The sequence below is a fragment of the Kryptolebias marmoratus genome, linkage group LG6 (genome assembly GCF_001649575.2).
Source record: "Kryptolebias marmoratus isolate JLee-2015 linkage group LG6, ASM164957v2, whole genome shotgun sequence".
Classification (NCBI taxonomy): domain Eukaryota; kingdom Metazoa; phylum Chordata; class Actinopteri; order Cyprinodontiformes; family Rivulidae; genus Kryptolebias; species Kryptolebias marmoratus.
Window position 1 is genome coordinate 32,917,697 of NC_051435.1, and position 18,032 is coordinate 32,935,728.

General features: G+C 43.7%; 1 protein-coding gene across 1 annotated transcript in view; it reads left to right on the plus strand.

The window, feature by feature from the left end:
* The first annotated feature begins 2,824 nt into the window (after positions 1-2,824).
* Positions 2,825-18,032, plus strand: part of ccsapa (centriole, cilia and spindle-associated protein a) — a 17,025-nt gene continuing 1,817 nt past the window's right edge. Inside the window, exons 1-3 of the mRNA XM_017441923.3 lie at positions 2,825-2,936; positions 6,372-6,768; positions 17,319-17,644. Of these exons, the coding sequence (XP_017297412.1) occupies positions 6,405-6,768; positions 17,319-17,644 (690 nt within the window). The 5' untranslated portion in view covers positions 2,825-2,936; positions 6,372-6,404. The remainder of the gene's footprint in view (positions 2,937-6,371; positions 6,769-17,318; positions 17,645-18,032) is intronic.

The following is an 18,032-nucleotide window of genomic DNA, read 5'->3' on the forward strand; positions in this document are numbered from 1 at the left end:
TCTATTATTACTCACAGGAAATGGATTCAAGAACATTTTATGGGTGTAAGGAACATGATCAAGCGGTTAGGCTCATTCCTTCTGACAGTGAGGATGGATGAGCTTGAGAGTGACAGTAAGGAAGAGTGGACTCCAGAATCAGGTTTGAGGGATAGTTAGAAGATTAGGGTTCAGTCAGTATCATACTGTATGGAATGAACATGTGTGTGTGTGTGGGTGGGGGTGGGGTGGGGGGTACGTGCATCAGTGGGTGGGGTAAATGGTAAATGGCTTGCACTTATATAGCGCTTTATCTAGTCCAAGGACCCCAAAGCGCTTTACACTACAGTCATTCACCCATTCACACACTGCACTACAGTCATTCACCCATTCACACACTGATGGTGGGGTAGCCACAGCTGCCCTGGGGCGGGCTGACAGAAGTGGGGCTGCCATCACACCGGCGCCACCGAGCCCTCTGACCACCACCAGTAGACAAGGCGGGTGAAGTGTCTTGCCCAAGGACACAACGGCTGAGACAGCCGGAGCGGGGGCTCGAACCAGCGACCCTCCGATTACAGGCCCCCCCTACTTCTTGTGCCACAGCCGCCGGGGTGAGGGGGCGAGGTGTGTGCGTGCATCAGTGGGTGAAGAGAGGTATATATGACCTATTCTAATCTTATGCTTACTGGTTTCTTTTGAAAACAAATGACCTGCCTGATGACAATGAGTCTGTGAATGAAGAGGAAAATGAAAATGATGAAGTATCACAGGAAGATGTTCCACGCTTACCCTGTTGGAGAACACCCCACAGTGCCAACATCACTGATTACCAAGAATGGCAGGCCAGCCTTCCAAAATCAGACAATATCAACTCCCCCTACGAATACTTCAAGATATTTTTTTTCTGAAGACATTCTGGAAGTAGTTGTAGAGCAATGAAATGTATATGCCATTCAGTGTAACACCAACAAGCCCCTTAACCTCATTACAAAATATTATAGAAAACCTTGGCGTTTTAGTACCCTTATAGCATATTGTTGCCCTGAGGCAACAAACCAAAATCTGGTGGGGGCACATTTTCTAATTGATATATTATAAGGACACCCCCAAGCTCCCAAAATTAGGGTGAAATAATTTTTTCCTCATAAAATAAAAATTCATGCCATAGAGGGTTAAGTATTCCCATTTTTCACTATAATTTGATATTGATGAGTCTTTGTTTATATTATCAATTGTTTTTTTTATCTCCTGGCAGAAAGGGTCCTGTTTAAGAAGATTTGAATTNAACCAAAATCTGGTGGGGGCACATTTTCTAATTGATATATTATAAGGACACCCCCAAGCTCCCAAAATTAGGGTGAAATAATTTTTTCCTCATAAAATAAAAATTCATGCCATAGAGGGTTAAGTATTCCCATTTTTCACTATAATTTGATATTGATGAGTCTTTGTTTATATTATCAATTGTTTTTTTTATCTCCTGGCAGAAAGGGTCCTGTTTAAGAAGATTTGAATTAAATTTCCAATATCCTTTGTTTCTTTGCGTATTAGAAGGTGTTAAGGAGAGTTTAATGAGACAGTGATCTATAAGTGGAGCAGCAGAGATAGTAGAGATTATTTCTATGCCATGTGTAAACTCCGATACAAGCCAGTAATCTAATCTAGATTTAGCTGTTCCATCTGGTTTGAATCATGTGAAAGTTTGGGCATCTGGATGTAGGGTGCGCCAAACATCTATCAATTTGAACTCATTACAGAAATTAAGCATAATGGAATTGTAATGATGACTTTGAAATTTTGAGGGACATCTGTCAAGCCAATCATCTATTACCATATTATAGTCTCCTCCAAAAATGATATCATAATTTAAATATCTTTGAGACAACTCCTTTAGAACATTGCTCAATTCTGTGGTTAATTTTTTGTTATAAATTTGATTATTGTAACCGTAAATATTTCCTAATATTAGAAATCTATCGTTAATTTCAAATATACAAATGATCCAATGACCTGAAGGATCTTTTTTAGTGGCAACTATTTTACCTGGAAATTTATTCAAGAGTATAGCAACCCCTGCTGACCTGTTTGTGCCATGACTGAAATATATTTTGTCCCCCCATTGGTTTGACCAAAATGTTTCATCTGTACTGTTGCTGTGAGTTTCCTGAAGAAGATAACACTGTGCTTTTTCATTTTTTAAGAATAACATTGTTGCTTTTCGTTTTAAAGAGTTTCTCAGACCCCTGACATTAAGTGAAACAACAGAGAAGGTAAAGTTAAAACAAGACATGAACAGTAGTAAAATTAAAATAAACTGACAAAATAAAGAAATAAATGAACTGCTCTACTTGGTTGTAAATGAGATAGCCCAAGCCCTTGCTTCTTTAACAGTAAATATCAACCAACATCAGAACTGGATGTCTTCCACATTAACACTCAATATTAACTATACTTTGGTGTATACCATCAAAGATGTGAGATAATTCCTTAGATATCTTCGACTCTTCGCCCATCAATGTATCCGAAGGGGCCCTTGAAGTAAGTGGTCTTCCCTGCTGCTCGTGCTTCCTCCATCTTCGGCCATGCTGCAGCTCGCATCTCTCTGTCAACCTTGCACAAGTCCTCTTTGAAGCGGATTCCAGCTTGTTTGCAGAAATTGGAAGAAGATCAAAACTTGAGAGCCCTGCAGGTCATAAACTTCTAAATCTTACTGCAGTTTTTATTAGATCTTTTTAAACAGCCTGGTTTTATTTTTCTTCATGACTAATGTGTAGTTCAGGTGGCGCGTCACATTTATTATGTTAGTTTTATTTTGGAAGCCAGAACCGGAAGTAGTCCTGTTTGTATCTAACTTGCTGGTCCAGCTCTCGGTGTTTGCTGTCTGTCAGTGGGGCGATACTAGTCGTTTGACCGCCGAATCGAACGGACAGGCTCGGTCTGACTGGACCCTTGCGGTAAGAAAACACACATATCTGACCTAAATGTCCTCCCAGCCTAGAACCGTCCACCTCAGTCTTTACACCTTGTTTACAAAGGCAGCGTCAGCCAGGTGAGCCTGGGAACACCATGATGGCTGTTTTTACACGGCTGAAATCCTAAATTTTCACGTTTCATTACGTTTATTATTACTATTATTACCTTCGTTATTCTTAATCCTGCTAAATTTTCCCGCTGTGTAGTTTCAAACTAAAATCTCTAAAATACGTTAAACTGGGATGCGAATTTAAGCCTTCAAAGCAATGTGTTTATATATGTGCATGACAATTCTGCAATAAATTAGCCTGAATTATTACACAGTTACATGGTAATAAATATTGTCCCGGTCTTGTCCTTGAATTGAATGTAGCCAAACGCATTAACCAATATTAAATATCTTCACCACGGATTTTATATTAAACAAAATCGTTAAAAATAAAACAGTGTAGGGTAAGGACTCCTGACTAAAATAGACAGAGGGTCACTGGTTGTGTTGTATGACTAGTTCAGATAAATCCCCTCGGCTCAGTAGGTAGTAATCTGTTGGAGATGGGCAGGTGGGCGGGGCTTACAGGTAAAGCACTCCGACGTCACCAGGTGCTGTAATTTTATAGAGAGAAAATAGTCTCAAAATATCTGTGCTTGTGTAAAAGTATGTGTGCTGTGTAAAAATATTTGTGTGTGTGTAAAAATGTATTTGTAATTCGTGTAACTTTGTGTGTAAGTTTGGATAGTTGTATCTGTGAAACATGATTAAGTCTTAAAAAGAAAATAAACCTTTTCCTACGCCTCCAAATGTTGAAAAAGTACACACAAGTCGCCAGACACACACACACACACACACACACACCAAACTGCAGTTACGTACAGATCCAGTTATGAGTGCACAACTATTTTTGAGACTCATTACATGCTTCCGGGGAGCTCCCAGATTTGTGCATAGATGTTGCGTTTAGGTGCTAGTAGAAAGCTGGGTCATCTGAGTTTTCTACGGAACTTTTTTTTTTTCCATAGTTAAACACGGTCAGTAAAACATGCAAGTTTTAAGATCCACTTACTTCTGACGGTAGACCACGAGCACGCTCAATTACAAATACATTTTTACACACACACAAATATTTTCACACACACAAATATTTTTACACATGCACAAATATTTTTTACACACGCACAAATATTTTTAGACAAACACAAATATATTTACACACACACAAATCCTTTTAGACACACAAATATTTTTACTCACGCACAGGTATTTTGAGACTATTTTCACTCCATATATTTGATCTAGATCTAAGAAGTGCATTAGTTCTCCATTATAGTAACATATTAGTGTGCACAGGCAGCTTTAATAGAAATTAGGAGACTGTTGATATTTGTTGTTTATTTTTAATGAAAACCATTGACATGTTACTGTGGAAGAATGAACCTTAATTACAAGCCTTTCTGGAGTACATATAAACCACGTTGAAATGTGATACTTCAGTGCAGGGTGTGAATTTTATATATATATATAAACATTGTGTTTAACTTATACAATAGAAAACTATACTTTATTAAGGATTTTGAAAGATAATGGTTATATTAAGATGCCAAAAGCTCAAATGATTCATTCTAAGTTAGCCTTACTTCTACTAATAATTAAAATTGGATTGCGTTTCCTCTCAGTTGACACGTTTGAGGTGCTGGAGATCTTAATGACTAACTTATTTTTATTTTACCTGGGTTTCTTTTGGTTTAAACACAAAGAATAGAAACTAAGACAAAAATCTAACGCAGCTTAAACAAACTCAAACTGTACAGATTGGGTGAAATGAAGACAGATGGCCTTCTGTAGTGACCACTAAGAGAAGCTACCAGTAGAAGACAACTAAGCAGCTAATAAACTGGATAATACATTAAACACTTTCTCTTCATTATTTTGCCCTATATAACAATCAAAATATAAACAGTTAGGGGTTTTGATCTTTAGATATTTGTTGTTATTTGTTCATTAAAAAAACTTTTTATTTCTTTGTAGTGATGTGGCATAGGGGAAACACTGTTCAACAGCTAAAAAATAGTGTCCTGACATTAGTTTAGATTAAAAAATGTTTGAGCTCATTAACATTAGTCACCTAAATTGTAGTAGGTTCATGTAACAATGAAGTTAGAAGTTGGCACGGTCTACATCAGAGGTGGACTGACATCATGATTTTTATATTTGAATATAGTAATAATGTGTAAAGTGTATAAAATCCAAAAGGGTAGCACTCTCTCTCTCTCTCTCTCTCTCTCTCTCTCTCTCTCTCTCTCTCTCTCTCTCTCTCTCTCTCGCTCTCTCTCTCTGTCACTCACACACGCTTGCGCCCGCACACACGCGCACACATAGTAGTATTAAGGATAAGATAAGAAAAAACGTTACAATTACCGTTTTGGCAGTCCGATGGAGCAAAACAAAACTTAACGACTGGCAGCAGTGCACGTGACTGTCACTGGCCTCTGCGTGAAAGGACAGCAGCAACAAGCACCCGTTGGCTCACGTGCGCCCCCTTCAGTGCGGCAGAGTACTGCCTGCCTCTCCGTTCGCCTTTTCACCGCCGTTTTATGATCCCTCAGCAAAAATAAATATGTCACTAACAAACATTAAACGTAAATGGTTAAAGACATTAGCCAGACTGTGGAAAATGAGGCTATATAAACCATTATATTGGCGACATGCAGCGGTACGGCAACAGGCAGGGGCCAATTGCATGTATCAACCCAGTTTGTGATGGCTTGCGCAATCAGAGGTGAAGCTCGGCTCGTTGCTGCCGCACCTCGCGTTTCACCCTCGTATTTGAACAGAAAATATGCAATTTCAGCGATTTTGACTATAAAAATGCGATTTTGACTATAAAAATGCGATTTAGACCATAAAAATGTTCGAAAATTACTCATACATAAAGATCAGTGGACAAATATTAATATTCATTTTATGTTATGATTTTTTTTTTTTCTTGTCATGACGACAGGGGAGGCTCTGCCTCACCTGCCTCCCCTGACCGCACGTCCCTGATCCACTGAGGGTAAATATTCACCAGAGCTGAGGTGTGATAACTTGCGTCTGCCTTCAATTTGTATCACAGAAGCTAATGCCAATTTCAGAAAGTCAACAGTTAATAATTAAACAGTTAACAATAACAATTTAAATTCACAGTATATTGTTTATCATATATTTTTTTTAACATTTTGTTTATTACATTTTAACATTTTAAATTAACAATTAACAACAAGCCCCCCCCACCCCACCCAACCCCATCCCCCACCACACAGACACACACACACTCACACACAGCACCTACCCTGACAAAAGGCAGCAGTCAATATTCATTCTTCAAGGAGTGCTAGGCCTATAATTTTTACAATGTCAATATTATCTATTTCTTTTTTAGTGGTTGGACCAAACTGTAAAAATACACAGAACCATGGTGACCAAGAAAGTCAGGACAGAGTACATGAAAAGGTTCAGAGATCCCAAATGGGAGACGTTTTCTAAGTGCTATGAAGACTCCCTGAAGTACCGTTTGACCCGTCGGTTGATGGAGCACTCCCACAGGCCCTGGATCTGGGATGGCTGGGACAGCGGATCTGATTCCAGCGGGTGGTCCACACCCAGACTGACCAGAAACAAAGTTGCTCCTCTGTCTCTGCCACCGCCTGCATGCTCGGAGGTCCAGCAGAGGCTGTTGGAGTTGAAAACCAGTCCTGGGCCAGAGCAGTCTTCTGAGGTCAGAGAGACTGATCTGGGAACAGGAGAGGCTCCGGTTGTAGACGCTGCACCAACCACAGGTAAACAAACTGTTCTTTATTGTGTGAATACTGAGACAATCATTGACACTTTTGTTTTCCTGTTTGTTTTTTTTCTGGTTTTTGCAATCTAACTACTTCTGATATATACTGTGTATCAGAATGCTCAGCTCATTCATTAGTGAGGTAACTTTTAGTTTTTAAGAAACTTTTGTTTTGAAAAATAACTAACTTTATCTCAAATAAATTTTCCCATAGAAAAACACTGAGATCCCTTCCTTCAGACATTCGCTTTAAAATCTGCCTTAGCTACTGGCTCTGTTTTTGTCTTCCGGGTTTTAGTTTTTAGCTACTGTTCTGCTACTTTAACTTTTAGACAGTCTTTTTGCTGCTTTTATCTACCCTTTTGCTACATTTAGTTACTCTTTTGCTATTTTAGCTTTTATCTAGCGTTTGTCACTTTTGTCTTTTTAGCTAGTGTTTTGCTACTTTTAGCTCATAGTTACCCTTTTGCTACTTTTGGTTTCTAACTAGTATTTTTCACCTTTCTAGTTTTTAGCTTGTGTTCTGCATTTTTAGCTTTTCCAACTCATTTTAAATTATTTCAGCAAATTTCAGCAGTCATTCAGCCCAAATTATTTACTCTGTATTTTCACAGAAATGCTATTTACTATCCAAAACCATAGAAGTATACCTACCATAATTACTATAGAAGTAGAAATAGGCTAACCTACTTTTATTTCTGAACCAGGTGTCATTATTAGCCACTAGTTAGCACACATTTTGCTTTTTGTAAAGCAGAGATTGTTCTAAATTGTTTTAAACATAAACATTCACTTCTTTCTTTCACTCATTTCTGACAAATGCTCAACTAAACATGTAAAGAAATCCAGGCAATGTGATTAGAAGAAGAACAAAATGACAATGATAAGAGGCTGCAGTTCTGCTTGTAGCTGACACTATGTCTAGGACAACTACGGATATCCACAGAGGTCAATGAAATAACTTGAAACTGACAAAAGTAATTAAATAAAAAAGTTTACAATAGAACAACTTGTGAAAATGTCCTGATGCATGCTCAATAATGTACATTTATATGTACATTATAATGTTGCTTTTGTTGTTTTACTTCATGTAAATACACTGGTGTGATACCTTAGTATATGCTTTGGTCCAAAACATATACTAAGGTATCGGATAATAGACGTATACCAAAACCTTTGGTATATGTCTATTTTGGATTTATAGCCCCCCCTGGAGAAAACTCCACCAGCCGCCACTGATGGTATCCTTAACTAACCTTTTGAGGCAATCACTGAAATCAAGTGATTTCTGTAACACTTTCTGAGACTTCTGCACCTGTCCAAAGGTATTTTGTCCCACTTCTCATCTTCTCATGAGCAAACTGCTCCACCTGTCTCAGGTTTGAATGGTTTCTTCTCCAGACTTCATGTTTCAGCTCCTTCCACAGATGTTCAACAGGATTTAGATCAGGGCTCAGAAGGTCACTTCATAACAATATGTTTGGTTCTGAGCCATTCTTAAGTGTTTTTAACTGTGTTTTGGGTCATCTTTTTTTTCTATGTTCCTTTTTTGGGTCTATGAACACAGAGCTGATGGGACTTGTTGTCTAAAAGCTCCAGTTTTGTCTCAACTGTCCAAAGGACATTCTCCCAGAAGCTTTGAGGCTTCTCAATATGCATTTTGGCAAATTCCAGTCTGGCTTTTTTGTGATTTAGTGTCATCTTCTATTAAGTCCACTTTGGCTGAAACAGAGACAGATGGTGGGAACTGACACTGATGAACCTTGACCTTGTAGTTCACCTCTGATCTCTGTGGAAGTTGTTCTGAGCTCTTTGGTCATTGAAGAGATGGGTCATATGAATGGTAAATTCATATTATCCAGCTCTTCAATTTCTCATCAGTTGTCCGCTTGTGGTCACATCCAGGTAGGCTGTCTCAAGTCCTGTGGATCTTAACCTTCTGAATAATCTGAGCAGCTGTAGTCACAGGAACATCCAGCTGCTTGGAGACGGTCTTATAGTCTTTACCTTTGACATGATGTCAGTAATTTTCTTTTTAAGCTCCTGAGACAACTCTGTCCTCAGCTTTCTGGGCTCCATGTTCGGTGTGTTACATACCACGATACCAAACAGCACAGTCACAACTTTCCACCCTTTAAACAGACTAACTGATTACAAGATTCAGTTCAATTTAATTTACTTACATAGTGCCAATTCACAACAAAAGCTATCTCAGGACACTGTACAAAAACATTCACATACTTTATAAAAAGCCAATTATTGAATGTTATCTAACTAAGGAAGCCAGCAGATTGCGTTGAATCTTCACTTCGTCACAGTCTCCCGTTCTAATCAGTACATTGGCAAAACTGAAAAGCAAAACTCCCTTTTAACAGGAAGAAACCTCTAACAGAAACAGAACCAGGCTCAGGATGAGCGGCCATCTGCTTCGACCAACTGGGGTTTGAGAGGACAGCAAAGAGATACAGTCAAACATAGAATGACTGATCTAAGTGTAGTTTCTATTGAAAGAAAGAAAGAAAATGTGAGGCTCTGGAGTTAGCTCCGCCTTTGGGCGGCACCACTAACCCATACTCCACAGGTGATCCTGATCCCACTGATGACACCTTCCAGTATTTAAGCCTCCGGCTGAGACCAGACCTTCCCTGGAGCATCAAACCTCTCGGGTTAGACTCTTAGCCACAGTGTCTAATCTCAGTTGGTCTCGCTACGCTAACAGAGTTTTTTCATGCTGTCTAATTCAGGTTTTTGCCACGTCAAGACGGTCTACCCTCACGGGAACTTACCTGGAACTGCTGGATACTTACCTTTGCTGGATTACTGGCTCTGTAATGATCACGTTTACCTGCCTCTTGCCATGTCACAATTGTAATCATGTTCATGCTTGTCACCTGCGCCCCTCTCCTGATTGCACTTCCTAGACCTGGGCCTCGCCCTATATATCCTCTTCCTCAGCTCTCTTTCAGTGCCAGATTATGAAAGCCCACCAGCAAGTAATTCTCAAGCATCTTCAGACAGTCCGCTCAGGTTTTGACCCCCTTCACGTTTCTCGGATTCACCCCTTCGCTTCACCGTCGTCGGACTCTAGCCAGATCTTGGATTACTGGACATCGACCCCTGCCTGTTCCCCGGACTTGGACCCCTCGCCTGCTCCCTCGGCTTCGTACTTGGCTCTCGGATCTCCCGGTTTTGACCCCCGCCCGTCTGACCTCGAGCTTGCTTTTTCCCCAACGGCCTACCTGCTGCCAGCAGTGGTCCGAGCTCCTGGACTGCTCTCGTCAATCGCTCCACGAGTTTTGGTTTCCTCCCCTTGTCTCGCCTCCTCCCAGAAAGACGACCGGGGACCCTGCAGCTACTTATCGCTCTCGGGTTGTCAGAAAATAAAGACGTGTTAATCTTTCACTCCTGTGTTGTGGCTGAACTACCGGGTCCGCCGACTAATTCTTGTCAGTATAATCTGGCCATTATGGACCCGTCGCCCACACAGGAGTGGCGCGCTAGTGTTGAAGGTGCGATCTCCAGGCTAGAAACTAACATGCAGGAAATGACGTCATTACTAACCAATCTGTCAGTTTCCACAGCGCCCTCCGCGGGTCAGGAGGTAGAATCAGGTCCGTCGGCTCAGTATTTCCACGTCATGACCTCTCATGAACCTCGTTTGCTCACTCCCGAAGCTTTTGGAGGAGAGTCCAGTCAGTGCCGCCCGTTCCTCACGCAGTGCGAAATTAATTTTTGAGTTGCAACCATCCTTGTTCCCGTCAGGGCGAGCTAAAATAGCCTTTGTAATATCCCGCCTGACCGGCAAGGCTAAAATCTGGGGCACAGCGGAGTGGCAACAGGATTCGCCACTTTGTTATGACTATAGGAGCTTTGCTCGGGAGCTTATCCGGGTATTTGACCCTTCCCCGCCTGAAAGGGAGGCCGCAAGGGGGTTGTGGAGAATAAAACAAGGCAACAAGTGCATTAACGAATATATTATTGACTTCCATACCTTAGCAGTAAAGAGTGGGTGGAACAACGAAGCACTCTGTGATGCTTTCTACCAGGGACTTAACGACCGGATAAAGGACGAACTTTCGACCAGAGATCCTCCCAGGGGTTTGGCTGAACTAGAAAGTTTGGCTGCTCGGATTGATCAAAGGCTTTGTGAAAGGAGGCAAGAGAGAGCTGCCGGACAGACAAATCGGTTTCTGGTTAGCCCCCCCAGACCCTCCGGGGCGGGTTTGATGCCGGGTCGATCTCCTTCTCCCCCTCAGAGCCCATGCAGATCGGTCGGTCCAGATTGTCCACATCGGAGAGAGGACGAAGAATGAGAGATGGGCTCTGCTTCTACTGTGGCAGCGCGGAACATCAGCTCCGCAGGTGTCCTGTTAAGAGGTCAGTACCTTCAAGTATTAGAAGTGCTCTGTTCAATCAGAGGAGAGTGGCTAGCCCGTCCCGTCTGGTTATGTTACAGGCTCAGGTCTTAGTCAATGGGCAGTCTTACACTCAAGCAATGTTTGTTGACTCAGGTGCGGACACTGAATTCATGGATGCAGGATTAGCCCGTATACTTAAGCTAAAATTAAGACAAAGCACGAGAAACACAGAGGTTCAAGCTATTGACGGCCATGTCCTTCACCAGGTCGAGCTCAAGACCGAACCAGTCAGACTGATCATTGGGGGAAATCACCATGAGTCCATCACGTTTTTAATAATCGACTCACCAGACATCCCCGCCATCCTGGGTGCCACCTGGTTGCGTCACCACAACCCACATCTCAACTGGACTCGTGGAGAGGTGTTGGGTTGGAGCTCCCACTGCCTGTCAACCTGTCTCCAGGACGCTAAGACCCCCAAAGCAGTTTTCCCCAAACATCTACAAGAGGAACCTGACGTTTTGCAGGTTCCAGAGCAATACCATGACTTGAGAGAAGTGTTTAGCAAACACCGAGGCACCTCCTTACCACCTCATCGACCTTACGACTGTGCCATTGATCTCCTGCCAGGCACCTGCCCCCCCAAGGGTCAGTTGTACTCACTGTCCGCCCCAGAGGAGAGAGCCATGAGAGACTATATCGGGGAGGCCCTCAAGGCTGGCATCATCCGTCCATCTTCTTCACCGGCAGGGGCCAGGTTCTTCTTCGTCAGCAAGAAGGACGGGTCCCTACGTCCGTGCATCGACTTCCGGGGCCTCAATGACATCACAGTAAAGAACCGCTACCCCTTACCCCTTATGAACACTGGATTCGAACGCATCCAGGGGGCCACCATTTTTACAAAACTGGATTTAAGGAATGCTTACCACCTCGTACGGATCCGTGAGGGAGACGAGTGGAAAATGGCATTTAACACGCCCACCGGCCATTACGAATATCTGGTTGTGCCATTCGGGTTGACTAATGCTCCTGCAGTGTTCCAGGCATTAGTGAATGATGTCTTGAGGGACATGATTGGTGAGTTCGTGTTTGTCTATTTAGATGACATCCTGATCTTTTCTGACAATCTCCACACTCACATCACCCAGGTCCGATCAGTACTCCTCCGCCTGCTCCAGAATAATCTGTTTGTGAAGGCAGAGAAGTGCGAGTTTCACGTACCCACGACTTCCTTTCTGGGGTTTGTGATCTCACCTAATCAGTTGTCCATGGAACCAAGTAAGATTTCAGCTGTCCTGGATTGGCCTGTTCCCAAGGAGAGGAAACAGCTCCAAAGGTTTCTGGGCTTTGCTAATTTCTACCGCTGGTTTATCCGCAACTATAGTCTAGTGGCCTCTCCCCTTCATGCCCTCACCTCCTCAAAATCACAGTTTAAGTGGAATCATTCCGCTGACCAGGCCTTCAAGCAACTCAAGCACCTGTTCACCTCTGCCCCGGTGCTTCGCTCTCCAGACCTCGGCCGACAGTTCGTTGTGGAGGTGGATGCTTCCAACACGGGGGTGGGCGCAGTCTTGAGTCAGAGGTATGAAGATAACAAGACTCACCCCTGTGCCTTTTTTTACAGAGGTCTATCTCCTGCGGAGCTCAACTATGATGTTGAGGATCGGGAGCTGCTAGTGGTCAAGCTGGCTCTAGAGGAATGGAGACACTGGCTTGAGGGGGCTAAGGAACCGTTCGTGGTTTGGACGGACCACAAAAATCTGCAGTATTTAAAGACTGCCAAGCGGCTGAACCCCAGACAGGCCAGGTGGGCCCTTTTCTTCTCACGATTCGTTTTCACCCTGTCCTACAGGCCTGGCACCAAGAACGCCAAACTCGACGCCCTGTCCAGAATTCATGAACCAACCGCTGAGTCCTGTCTACCAACGGACTTCATTTTGCCCAGGTCTGCTCGCCTTGCAGTCACCCACCTCGCAATCGAGAACAGGATAGCTGTGGCCAACCAATGTCACGGGACACCGCAGGCTGCCCACCCCATCGGCTCTTTGTCCCCGAACATCTGGTTACCGAGGTACTCAAGTTTTGCCATGCGTCATGTTTGTTCTGTCACCCAGGGGTGTCGAAGACCTTGAGAGTGGTCCAGTCACGCTTTTGGTGGAAAGGAATTAGCAAGGATGTAAAGGAGTTTGTGGCAGCCTGCCGGGTTTGTTCTCAGGCCAAGCCCTCGCGCCGACCTCCAGCAGGTCTGCTCTGTCCTCTCCCCACTCCTTACCGCCCATGGTCCCACATATCCATGGATTTCATTACCGGGCTGCCTCGTTCCGAAGGTAATACCACCATACTTACCATAGTTGATCGTTTTTCAAAGATGACTCACCTGGTCCCTGGTCCCCAAGTTGCCCACGTCCAAAGAACTCAGTCAGGTCTTGGCTAAGGAAGTGTTCAGGCTCCACGGTCTACCTTCCGACATCGTCTCCGATCGTGGTCCCCAATTCATCTCACGCTTCTGGAAGGAGTTTTGTGGGCAACTGGGGATCCAGGTGAGTCTCTCCTCTGGTTTTCACCCACAGATTGATGGCCAGTCAGAACGCTGCAACCAGGAGGTTGAAACTAAATTAAGGATGCTGTGTGAGCAGGATCCAACGAGGTGGTCATCTGCACTCCCCTGGGTCGAACATGCACTCAACTCACTGCCCTCCTGTGCCATAGGCTTGTCCACTTTTCACACAGTGTTTGGTTTTCAACCCCCCATCTTCTCACTCCAGGAACGTTCCGCGATGGTCCCCTCAGCTCATGCCTCTGCCAGACGGTGCCACCGTGCCTGGAGACGGGCCCGAGTGGCCTTGCTGAAATCGTCTGCAGTTTACTCACGCTCGGCTAACCAGCGCAGGATACCGGCTCCCGCCTACCTGGAGGGTCAGAGGGTTTGGCTGTCAACTAAGGATCTCCCCCTCTGGGTAGAAAGTAAGAAACTGGCTCCTCGTTTTGTGGGACCCTTCCCAGTCTCTAAGATCATTAACCCTGTGGCTGTTCGCCTCCGCTTACCAGCCTCCTTGAGAATCCACCCCACCTTTCATGTCTCTAGAATCAAACCAGTCTGCACTTCTAGGTTTTCACCCTCCTCCAGACCCCCACCACCCGCGGTTCCTCGATGGGGGCCTAGTCTATACTGTACGACGCCTTCTCCAGTCCAGACGTTGGGGAAGGTCTATCCAGTATCTCGTCGACTGGGAGGGTTAGGGTCCTGAGGAGCGGTCATGGGTGCCTGCCCGCCACATTGTTGATAAGTCCCTCATAAGAGCCTTCCATCGGACTCACTCTGAACAGCCTGGTGGTCCTTCTGGTGCCGGACCTTGAGGAGGGGGTACTGTAATGATCACGTTTGTCTGCCTCTTGCCATGTCACAATTGTAATCATATCCATGCTTGTCACCTGCGCCCCTCTCCTGATTGCACTTCCTAGACCTGGGCCTCGCCCTCTTCCTCAGCTCTCTTTCAGTGCCAGATTATGAAAGCCCACCAGCAAGTAATTCTCAAGCATCTTCAGACAGTCCGCTCAGGTTTTGACCCCCTTCACGTTTCTCGGATTCACCCCTTCGCTTCACCCTCGTCGGACTCTAGCCAGATCTTGGATTACTGGACATCGACCCCTGCCTATTCCCCGGACTTGGACCCCTCGCCTGCTCCCTCGGCTTCGTACTTGGCTCTCGGATCTCCCGGTTTTGACCCCCGCCCGTCTGACCTCGAGCTTGCTTTTTCCCCAACGGCCTACCTGCTGCCAGCAGTGGTCCGAGCTCCTGGACTGCTCTCGTCAATCGCTCCACGAGTTTTGGTTTCCTCCCCTTGTCTCGCCTCCTCCCAGAAAGACGACCGGGGACCCTGCAGCTACTTATCGCTCTCGGGTTGTCAGAAAATAAAGACGTGTTAATCTTTCACTCCTGTGTTGTGGCTGAACTACCGGGTCCGCCGACTAATTCTTGTCAGTATAATCTGGCCATTATGGACCCGTCGCCCACACAGGAGTGGCGCGCTAGTGTTGAAGGCCGACTAATTCTTGTCAGGCTCATCGACTTCTGGATCACCTTGGACACTTTCCTCACCTCCTCTACGCAGTTTAACGCCTCCTGGATCTGTAAGAAACAAAGACATTATTCACTCACTCCACCAAGCTTCGCTGATCGTATTTTGGTACCCGAGACTCACCCAGCTCCTCTTGCTTTGCAGACTGCTCCCGAACCTGGCTCACTGTACATTTGCTGCACCACCTGTAAATAAACTCACTTACCTTTAGCTCCGTCTCCGTGTCTGGTTTTGGTCTCGCTCTCTGGACAAAAACATCCTGGGTTCATGTCAGAAAATCATGTTAATAATAGAAATAATTACAAACGCAAACATGAAGAGCAGAACAAGTAAAGACAGCAGCAGAGTGAGGAAATGTGATCCGTTTTTCCTCAAGCAGTCTAAGCCTATAGCAGCTTAACTAAAGGAGAGCTCAGGAAACCCAAGCCAAAAAGATTTAGACAATAGTCCAACTTATATAAATGCATGGAGCAGTTTCTCTGCATCATTTTGAGACAAGATGTTTCTAATTTTAGTGATATTACGTAGGTGGAGAAATGCGGTTTTGTTAACATTTTTAATGTGGAGGCTAAAAGACAGCCTGATCAAAAATAATACCAAGGTTCTATACATTAGAACTGGAGGCCAAATTAATGTCATCCAGAGGATGTGAACGGACTGCAAATTTTATTCCTAAGATGCTTAGGTCAAAAAACTACTACCTCTGTCTGGTCCGAGTTTAAAAGATACCTGTGATGCTAATAATAGGACACACCTTCGTTTAACATGTCCCTGTGGGCAAATTAGTTTCAATTAGTTTCAATAATAGGGTTACTATTCTTTGTGTCAAGGCCAGTTTTATTTATTTATTTTTTACTCTGGTGAACCAAAATTCAAAAGCAATGACTGATTTTCATTAGTTGGCTTTGAGCAATGTTTTTATTATTTTGTCAGTTTCAAGTTATTTCAGTGATTTTTGTGGGTTTTTCTTTATTTAACAAAAGGGTGCAAACAAATTTGTCTGTGTCTGTATGCTTACAGATGTGATGTTTGCTTTGAGAAAGTTGAAGAATTATAAAGGGCAGAAGGCGCTGCACTGAATCTTTGCAGATCTGTAGAAAGCAGATGACAGGGGGCCAAGAGAGGAACTAGTGCTGTATGAGGAAGTCAGGTCAGTATGTAAGGGTGGTGCAAGTCATGTACAAGGACAGAGACAGTGGTGAGATGTGCAGTAGGAGTGACAGATGGGTTCAAGGTGGGGTTGGGATTACTTCAGGAATCAGCTCTGATCTCCTTCTTGTTTGCAGTGGTGATGGACAGGTGAGGTCCTCGTGCACTATGATGTTCATATACGACATTGTGATCTGTGGTGTCAGAGTAGGGAGCAGGTGGAAGAGAACCTTGAGAAGTGAAGGTATTCTCTGGAGAGGGGAGGAATAAAAGTCATTACTTACAGGACAAAAGGAGGAGCTGAAAGTAGCAGAGCTGAAGATGTTAAGAGTTTTATTGGATGGGCCCAAATTGGACAGTTAGAAATTAGTAAATCAGAGGGACAGCTGAGATTGAGTGGTTTGGAAACAAAATTAGAGAAGTGAGACTGAAATGGTTTGGGCATGTTCAGAGAAGAGATAGTGGATGTATTGGACAAGAGGACATTCAACATGTAGATGCCAAGGTGGAGGAAAAGAAGAAATGTAGTTTGCGTGACAGGAGGAAGCTGGGATAGAGTTAGATGGAGGCAGATGATCTGCCGTGGGGAGCAGTCGAAAGAAGTAGTTGTTTCTTCTTTCTTTCACAAAATTTAACAAATTCTGAACAATAAAATCTATGAAAAAAATTCAAAAAAAGCTAAACCTTCACTTGGACTTTGGATTAAAGATTGTCTCCCATCAATTACACTGAAACCACAAGATCAAATACAGCAATATTTTGTATTAACAGCAACAATGCCCTGTACAAAAAGACTCATAGGTAGTCAAACAGGAGCGTGTTAACCATTTGACGATACACTTGAGAAACTATAAAACTATCCTGCTTTGTTTGTGAGCATTGCTACAAGCCTTATGTTAAACTAAAATTTCTATAAACTCATCTTCCCTGCTGCTGTCTGTCATGTGTCATGTCTTTTGAAGCGGCAGTTGTAGAAAACAGTGTAAATGGGACCAGCGGAGAATTTGTGATAGAAGCTACGAACACCAGTGGGCCCTCGTGTGACACGGCAACGGACAACGGGCCAGCTAACTCCCCCTCTCCTGATGAGGGGCCAGTGAACCCTGCACCACGAAGATGTCACCGCCGTCACACTCCTCGCTCAGAGCGGGGACACAAAAACAGTTCCCCCAAAGGCAAACCGGCTGTTGTCCAAAAGCCACCTAGAGCCAAGAGTCAACCACCAGTCAGCACCAAGGAGAACAGGAGACCGTCCAGCCGACTGGACTGGACCGACATACAGATGGAGGTGATATGTGTTTTTGTCTCAGAGAAGCTACTCAATGTTTTATTAAGAGTTCAAAAGTTATTAAAGATAAATTTAATAAAACCTGGTTTTAGATTATCAAACTCTAAAATTAACAAAAAAATCTACCGTATTTTCCGGACTATAAGTCGCTCCGGAGTACAAGTCGCACCAGCCATAAAATGCATAATAAAGAAGGAAAAGACATATATAAGTCGCACTGGAGTATAAGTCGCATTTTTGGGGGAAATTTATTTGATAAAATTCAACACCAAGAACAGACATGTCATCTTGAAAGGCAATTTAAAATAAAAATAGAATAGAGGCAACAACAGGCTGAATAATTGTACGGTATGCTATGTTACACGACACATAAACAACGAACTGAGAA